The sequence below is a fragment of the Stegastes partitus genome, unplaced genomic scaffold, assembly GCF_000690725.1.
Source record: "Stegastes partitus isolate 25-593 unplaced genomic scaffold, Stegastes_partitus-1.0.2 Scaffold2545, whole genome shotgun sequence".
NCBI lineage: Eukaryota > Metazoa > Chordata > Actinopteri > Pomacentridae > Stegastes > Stegastes partitus.
The window spans coordinates 43348-52817 of record NW_007580276.1 but is presented as its reverse complement, the minus strand read 5'-3'; the positions used below and the strand labels follow the sequence as shown (position 1 = coordinate 52817).

At 38.3% G+C, this 9470-nt stretch overlaps 1 protein-coding gene across 1 annotated transcript in view; it reads left to right on the top strand.

Annotated features, from left to right (window-relative positions):
* The first annotated feature begins 451 nt into the window (after nucleotides 1–451).
* The window catches only part of LOC103375315 (drebrin-like), a 50112-nt gene continuing 41093 nt past the window's right edge, over nucleotides 452–9470 (top strand). The window contains exons 1-3 of the mRNA XM_008305548.1: nucleotides 452–487; nucleotides 2647–2722; nucleotides 6735–6847. Of these exons, the coding sequence (XP_008303770.1) occupies nucleotides 452–487; nucleotides 2647–2722; nucleotides 6735–6847 (225 nt within the window). The remainder of the gene's footprint in view (nucleotides 488–2646; nucleotides 2723–6734; nucleotides 6848–9470) is intronic.

The following is a 9470-nucleotide window of genomic DNA, read 5'->3' as shown; positions in this document are numbered from 1 at the left end:
ACAGTAATTTTAAAAGTTCTGAAATATTTTAATATAAATTATCGATCTTTTTTTTTGACCACGTAGCGAAAACTTGTCTTTTTCTTTCTTTGTGTTATAAAATGAGAAATAAAACTTTGATTTAATGTGAATAAATGATGCAGATTTAAGTGTTGGAGACGAGAGCTTCGTCCTGATTGGACCAGACATGATGAAGATGATGAAGGCGATAAGATCTGGACTGAATCTGATTATTTCATTAATTAAATCCTCTCCAAAGAAACAATAAAACAGTGAAACACAGGCGACCACAGCTGTCTGTAATCTTACAGGAGAATTCGCCTCCAGCTGCTGTTGTCTGTTCTTTCGTCCAGCAGCTTCTGGCACCGGCGGGTTTAAAAAAGAAAAAAAAGAAAAAGAAAAAGGAGGAGGTTGCCCAAACAAACCAGCTTCCCCAACTGGGAGCGTCACCATGGCAACCAGGCAGCATCCCCCCACCGTTGTCTGGGTAACGTGACCCGAGGGAAGCTGGGATGTAGCGAGGGGAGGTGTAGGGGAGGTGAAGGACAAAACACACACATGTAAACACACAAACAAACACACAAACAAACACACACCAGGTGAGCAGCTGGACCCTGCAGACTGTCGCACTGCAAACACACGAACAAACGAACAACCGAAAGTCATCAAACCGCCTGTTGGAAGCGTCTACGGGGTCGTAGCACGTACAATATGTGACTTTATGTGGATTAATATTACATGAAACCCGTCTGCTGTCTGCTGTGTGCAGACGGGCAGGTCTACAGCTGGATAATAAAACCAGGTGTGTGTGACTGAAGCTGCACACGTCGGCGTTAACTATTTATGAACTATTTATAAAAAACAGATTTTTGATGTGAACAATATTTATATGTATTTATGTTTGCAGTCAACATGTAAATTAACTTTTTTTTCAGTAATGTTATTAGTTAATATTTGTACTTTAACAAAACGGGATCATCTGTAAAATAACAGTTAAAATAATTATTGAGCATTTTCCACGACGTAATACTTTTTTTTTTCTTTTTTTCAAAAAATAGAAATTATCTGTAAAATAACTTTATACATTTAGGCTGATATAAATACAATGAAACCAGTTAATTTAACAAAAAATAAAATTTGTCTTCGTTAAAAAAATAACATTCAACATTATTTACATTATTTTCAGTAGTTTTTATCTGTAATTTAAAAAACAGGGAAAACCTGTTAAAATAATTATTGAGCATTTTTTAAACCTTAATACACACATTTTCTATTTAAAATAACAGAAATTATTTGAAAAGTGACAGCATAATTTGCTGATTTGTACAATCAAACACTGTAAAAGAGATTTTTTTTTTCCTTTGGTAAAAATAGAGAATTTAATGTGAAGTGTTTCCTGTTTTTTGTTTTTTTAGGGTTAACATGTAAATTTGTTTGTTTGTTTGTTTGTTTTTGTCATTTACTAGCCGATATTTGCAATTTAACAAAACAGGGAAACCTGCAACAATAAAATTAAAAAACATTGTTTTTCAAACCTTCATATACTTTTTCCCTAAATAAACTCAAATATCTGTCAAATAATGACATATTTTGATTATTTAAATACAGTAAGAACGACACAAACACTGTCGGAGACATTTCTGTTTGTAAAAATACAGATAAACAGGTTAACATGTAAAACACTGACTTTAGTAGTTTTCATCAGTAATTTAGCAAAACAGCGAAAATCTGTAAAATAACAGTAAATTGTTAAAATAAAAAAAAACTTAAACATCTTAAATGTTTTTTACAGTGCAGACAGCTTTTGACCACAGAATGAAAACTTGTGGGGGGGTTTTTCCGTTTATTTACTTTTGCTCCTTTTACAAAAACAGAAAGAAACTTTGATTTAAATGTGAATAAATTATGTAAATTTGAGATGAGAGCTTCGTCCTGATTGGACGCAGACATGATGATGATGATGATGACGATGATGATGATGATGATGATGAAGATGCTCTGGATTGAGTCTGATTAGTTGATTAACTGAATCCTCTTCAGTTCTTCTCGTCTCTGGTTGCTTCTTCGTCTATTTTTAGGCCGTCGGGGTTTTATATGAATAATAAACAGCCGTCTGCCTTTAAAGAGAATTATTTATTGAGCTTCTCTGAGTTTTAAATGCTTTTTTCTTTCTCTCCGTTGATTTTTACAACCTCCAGGAAGTTTTCTTTTCCTTTGATTTACTTCTACACCTGTGGCTTCAGTCGCAGTGTTCACGCTCTTCCTGCTGTTATGATAACGAAGCTGTGTACAATCTTTATCATTCGTTTTATATTTAATTTTATTCATTTTCTGCCTTCAGACGGTAAAAAAAAATCACGTAGTTAGCTTGTTGTTAGCTGTTAGCTGGTTTTGTTTCCTTGAACCAGCAAATTTTGTGCATCAGATGCTTTATTTTCTGTATTCTGGACATTTTAATGCACCTATTTGTTCCTGCATCGGTTTACAGTAAAATGTCAGAATTTATGTGTGAAATGTGCATTTTTTGAGTCACTCAATCCGCTGAGTCAGCTCTTCTTCCTTTGTGTCTTTTTTTTTTTTAACCTCTGTTTAAGTCTTTTTTTTTCTTTTTCAAACTGAAGCTTGTTGCTTTGTGTGTCTAACGAGTGTTTTCTGTGTGTTTTCAGGGCCTTGTACACATATGAGGATGAGACTAATGACTTGACGCTGTCATCATCCGGAGGTACGTTTTTCTTCTTCTTCTGTTTTTTCAGTTGTGAATCCTCCTCTGTGACGTCTCGCTGTTCTAATCTGTGGTTCTAATGAACTCGGCTGCCGGAGAACGTTTTAATGTGGCCATAAATCTGATGAGCTCTGCAGGTTCTGCTGCTGCTTTGGGGGTAAAAAAAAAAAAAAAGAACAATCATGTGCTTTGTCTGCAGAGATTCATTATCGCTGATGATCCTGTACGCGCAGCAGACGCTAATAATGTCGTCGCATTACGGTTTGGGTTGTGTGATAATGGAGATGAAGCCTAAATGCCACCAATTTCTGCTCATTTCAGCCGAATTAATCACTTTTATTACGCGCGTAAGAGCATAGTTTGTTGACGCAATGAATAATTCAGCTTTAATTTGTGTATAAATGTGTACTTTGGCGCTGGTTCGTCATCCACAGCAGGAACTGAGGTATTTCTGAGGACACTAAACCAATAAATGCACAAAGCGAAGGTGGTCTTTTTTACATGCATGTTTATGAAATTGCTTCATTTAAAGTGGGCTCTTTCAGATTTGAGAGCGTTGTTTCTTCAGTCTGTGCCCCTGCTCCGTCCAAATCTACCCAAAACTAGATTTACTGTCCATGTCTTGAATTTCTTGAAAAACGTCTTTTCTCAGATTTGTGTAAAACAAACCAGTCTGAAGTCCTCGACCAACACAACACAACACCAGGTGGATCGCATTGTCTTAAATCATCAGGTTTTTACAACAAATTCTGCTCAACCGTCCGTGATTTTCCTGAAATTGTTCAATCACAAACATGTATGTTTGTTAAGGTATTTGTGAAATTCTAGCGTCATATATCAAATACTTGCTGCTACGAGAACAAACAGGTTAAAAGAAATAAAGCGCCCACGTTTCGTCAACCCATCCATTCACCCCAACCTCCTCCCAACATGATTAGAGAAGAGTCTATAGGAATGCCGACGTCTTGTTATGACCTCGTCCGCAAACATTTTCTGTTTGATGTTTTCAGAAGTGCCAGGACCCATGGAAGTATGTTTTTAATTGTAGTCTCCGGTATAGAGGCTTTTCTTGTATTTTATATAATGTCTGATGAACTAGTTTATATCCCCAAAACCTTGTTTTTTCATCATGCAGTTCCCAAGCTTATCCTTCCAATTATCTGTATTCTGATGCTTATCAAGAGTCGTGTTGTCATAGCAGCAGGCTGAGGAGGTAATTCCAGACTTTCTAGACGTTTGTCAGTTCCTTCTGGGGCGTTCCCAGGCATAGTTCTGGGTCTACCCTGAGGTCTCCTACCAGTTGGATGTACCAGAAAACCTCCAAAAGAAGCGTCCTAGTCAGATTCCCAAGCATCCACACCAAACTCCTTGGAGGAAACTCATTTCAACCACTTGTATCTCATTCTTTTGGTCAGCATCCAGATTGGAATTGGGTTGGAACATAACTCGACGTGTCAGGTTCCAGTTTTCTGTCATTCGCAAACAAGACCCTAAGATACTCTATTGTTTGCGGCAGCAACTGACCTCCAACCCAGACGACAGAGAACCTCAAACTGGGAGGTTCTGACCGTTCAACTGTTCAAGTAAAGGTCGAGGTCTGGTAACCGTAACAGAACTACATCATCTGCAAAGGAACAGCAACGCAACTCTGAGGTTCCCAAACTGGAAATCTTCCTCGGTACGAATGCAGCTCTTACTTTGGTGGTACAACAACCAGATGGCTTCCAACAAAGACCCTGGTATCGCTTATGAGGCCGTGTTCCAGTCCACAAAACCCATGTGGACTTAATGGTCAAATTCCCATGATCCCCCAAACAACACCGCAAGACTAAACCCACATTGTTCCTTCCGTTCCCGAGGTTTGACAGTCGGTTAGAATCTCTCGTTAGCTTATTAATGTTTATCCGTGGTGTCTTCTAGACACTGACGCTGATCAACCAATGTGTTTTTTTAGGGCAGATGTCAATATCGATTATTGGTAATCAAGAAAGGCCAATGACCAGTATTTGGAATGTGCTAGCAGGAACCTCTCATTTATGAGGAATACTGTTACTGAATTGAGATTTTTTTCTTTTCTATTACTTTTATTTTCCACTAAGGTTGATGTCTTAAAGCATTATTAATTATCAGTTTTTCAGACTCTGATTCAAGTTAATCTGTGGCTGCCTCCTAATTTAGCAGCTAGCTGTTAGCGTCTCCTTAGCCGTCATGAAAGCAGCTTATGCTGATATGTGGCGACGGCTTGTGTTTCTTGTTCAGTTTTTTGCAGGTTGCGTCTCTGCAAGAGATCACCTTGAACAGAGTGTTGAAGTTAATCTGACTTTAGAATGATGTTAAGTTGCTACAGCTAGCGTTAGCTGCAGGCAAAGACGCACAGCAAACCTCTCAGCAATAACCCGAGCCTAGCACCACCAGCAGAACAAGTAGCTTACCATCCAATCGCAGCACTGCTAATTCACTATGACGGCTTCACTCTGAAAAAAAGGGCTCATCTGCCTCTCTGTGTAAACAATAGCTTTCAGTGATTGGCTGTTACTTGTGACGTGTAGCAGCCAATCAGATCACTTTGGGCGGGACATTGTTGAGATGTCAGAGTGACTTTAGGCAAAGAGAGACAAGTTTTGGGTTTTTATATTTTACGCTAATCAGCCAATAAAAATAACGATACCAGTAGCTGGCAGTGATGTTCACATTAGCGTTTGTTAGCGGCGATGTTCTCACAACTTGCCTCCGAGTTTTTTGACATGAGTTCCATTTGAAGGCAGCACATACAGCAACTGTTTTTTCACCTCGTCCACCACAAGATGGCGCTTTAACGTCAACAGATGTAGCTTCAGGATCATTTCCTGTCTCATAGATACTCTCGAGGTCAATTAACAATAAAACCCAACCCTCCTGTTGGCACAAACAACCAATCTGGTCATATTTTTTAGAACAACAGACCTTCTACCATCCTGAGCTTCCTTCATGTCTGCAGCTTCTCCTCTGAGAGACGTGAATATTTCAGCAGCAGCTGAAAGGAAACGCAGCTCAGGGAGTCTCAGAGGAATCCGCCTGCCGCTTCGTATCAGAGCTGATAGGCCATGTTTGTGTGTTTGTAGCGCTGCAGAAAGCTACACCGATACAGTATGTGGAGGACACGATTCTAATCGGAGGCTTAAAGCTAACAGGCTGGAAGACGTTCAGCGGCGTGGAAAAGTCTCCTGATCTTTCCTGCACACCAACCACGAAAAACGACGCCACTGCAAGTCGAAGCTTAGAAGCTTTATTAGAATATCATATCTGTTAGTTACAGTCTTATCTGTGGTTTTACATTATTATCAAAGACGCGTTTTATTCCTGCAGTCCACCTCATTTAATGACTTTATACTGCCGGCTGTCATGCACTTCAATCTGAGATCTGTTTATTCCTATAAACCGAGCAGTTTCTGTTTATTTTTTGCTCCTCTCACATTTTTCCTCACTGTGGGTTCATTTTTCTCTGCAACATAAAGTCCTGCATCTCTACGGAAACAGAACAGTCATGAAGAAGGAGAGAGAACCCAGAAATATCTTAAATGCAGATGGACACGGTTTTAATGACACAAGTCAACAAAAAATATCAACAGAAGTTGAATTTCTTTGATTACCTGTTTTCTGCACTTTAAAAAAATGGAACCAACATGTTCCAGTTTGTTTGTTTGGATTTATTTGGACAGGAACGTTTTAAAATACGTCCGAGGCCTCAAGAACATCAGGAAATGTTTTTTGAGTGTTTGCTTGAGAGCATTCCTCTTTGGTCATCATAGAACGTCCTCTGAATGTTGACATCACAACATCGTGCTAACTTTAAAGGATTCCTGGAAGATAGTAAAAAAAAATAAAATAAAAGTGAAGATGAACATTTGATTTAAACTTTTTCTTTCAAGAATGCTTTAGAACTTGTAGGTTTTGTTGTCCGATGTTGCGGGAACATTCCCCGCCAGCTGCCACGGCGCTGCAGCACTAACGCAGCCTCTCGTTCTTGCTGCAGGAGGCGGTTTGCCGGAGATCACGCTGACCTTTGACAACGGCAGGGTGATGTACGGCTTCTGCAGCCTGAAGGATCCCACCGCCGCTCTGCCACGATACATCCTCATCAACTGGGTGAGTCACAGAACCGCACACGCCGACACGCCTCCACCGTCGTTAAAGCGGAACATCGGCGTCTTTAAGGGTCACGGCACATCTTTAAATTAGCACTTTGTCCGACAAGGACGCGGGCTGAGTCCAGATCTGCAGCCTCAGCAGCACGAAGAACAACAGTGTGACCCCGACGTCACTACGAACGGAAACTGCTGCAGCAGGTTTGACTTTGGTGCCACCTGCAGGTCGTGTAGTTTAGTTGCTTAAATTGCGCAATAAAATTTCTTTAAAAAGAAAATTCTGTGGAATTCCATGCATCTGGTGCAACATCAAACCAGTTACACATTTAAAAGAGTCTGTACAGTATCAACAGTTCTTATGTGTATTTCTTGTTTATTATTATTTTTCTGGTGTTTTCTATGTTTTTTTTCTCTTTATCCGTTGCTGATGTAACGCTACGCTACAAACACCACAGATTAACCCGCCGTGGGATCAATAAAGGATTATCTTATCTTTGCCTATCTTCACTTATCTTATTTTATCTTAGCTAATGTATCTTACTTTAGCTCAGCTTATCTTAGCATAGCTTTGCTTGTCTTATCTTATTGTAGTTTAGCTTAGTTTAGCTTGGCATAACTTATCTTAGCTTACCTTATCTTGCCTTGTCTAGTCTTAGATTAGTTTAGATTATCTTGACTTATTTTGTTTTATCTTATCTTAGATTAGTTTAGGTTAGCTCATATTATCTTAGATGAGGTTATTTTATCTTAAATAATATCTTAGATTAGGTTATTTTATCTTAAATAATCTAAGAAAAGATAAAACAAGATAAGTCAAGATAGCTTATCTTAGTTTAGTTTATCTTATCACATGTTATTGTACCTTCGCTTAGCTTATCTTATTTGATCTTACCTTAGCTTATTTTACCTCAACCCATCTTAGCTTGTCTTGTTTTGTCTTATTTTAGTTTAACTTAGTTTAGCTTAGTTTAACTTATCTTGCCTTGCCTTGTCTTATCTGAGATTAGTTTAGCTTATCTTGACTTATCTTGTTTTATCTTATCTTAGATTAGTTTAGTTCAGCTTATCTTAGCTTAGGTATAAGATAAGATAAAACAAAATAAGTCAAGATAAGCTGAAGATAAATCAAGATAGCTTATCTTAGCTTAGCTAATATTGTCACATATTATTGTAGCTCCGCTTAGCCTAGCTTATTGGATCTTATCTTAATTTATTTTGCCTCAACCTCTCTTACCTTACCTTATCGTACCTCAGCTTAGTTTACCTTAGCTTATCTTATCTCAGCTTACTTTAGCTTAGCATATTTTATCTTAACTTATCTTGTCTGATGTTATGACGGCTAATCTTAGTTTATCTTAGTTTGGCTTAGTTTATATTTTCCTATGAAAAACATCAAATTTAATCCTTACTGTCTTTTAAACAAATAATAAAACACATTATTATGTCTCAAAAGCAAAACAGAAAAAGTGAAACAAACCAAATAAATAAAACTATCTTTAAATAAATAAACAAAGCTTGAATGAGTAAACATGAGCTTCCAGCAGAAACGTCACACGATAAAGTTTAAGATATAACAAAAGATCTGAAGTCTCTTTAAGTTTAACCTAAAGACTCATAGATGTCAGTGTTGTCTCCAGTTTGTTGAATAAAAACAGGACTTTACATAGAATTCAACTGATGTTTGAAGAGTATTTGGGGTCCAGATGTGTCTCATCTGTAGGAATAACAGAAATCATTTTCCAAACCCTCCTCTGAACTACAGTCTGTCGGCTTCACCTGTGTGTCGCCGTCCTGGCAGGTCAGTTGGGTCGATGCCACCGGGAGGTTTTTTTTCCTTTTCTTTTCTTCTTCTGAGTGTGAGCTGACTGACAGCAGGCAGAACAAAATATAACCGAGCAGCCGAGTGAAAGGATTCGAGGCTGAAGCCCTGAAAGCTTCGTTTCAGCCGACGAGTCCAGAAAAAACTGCACTCAAGTAAAGTGCTGCAGCTTGAACCCTCCCAGCTTTTTGCTTCCGTCACATTTTCACTCACTGTGGGATCATTTTTCACTGCAACATGAAGTCCTGCAGCTCGATGGAAACAGAAGAACCACAGATAGAAGGAACCAGAACTCAGAAAATGAAATTCTTTGATTATGCATTTTACAAAAACTGAAAAAAAACATGAATGAATATTTAAAACATTTTTCTAAGTGCCCACAGGTGTGACTGCAAAAAAAAAAAAAAAGGAGACTCTACAATTTATAGATATTTTACTATTTGTACTTTCTTCCCCTTTCTGCTCTGTGGAAACACCGCCTGCCTGCAGTTCAGCCGAAAACTTTCTGAATTTTTGTCACATGACTGTTGGTCACACCTGAGTCACTAATGGTTTCTCATTTGCACCGAGAAACAGATTTTTTTTGCAGAATCTGACAAGAGCAGACAGTTACTTTTTGGTGATTTTTTATCCCCCCTATTGGCTCGGACCAAACACTGTCTGCAGTTTAGCCGAATCGTCTTTTATTTATTTTCGCTCGACTGTTGGTCACAGCCGAGTCAGTCGCGGCTTATTAGTTGTTTTTTTTTTTTTGCAAAATCTCGTCAAATTATGTAGTTTTATGACGAAATCTCTCGATTTTTAA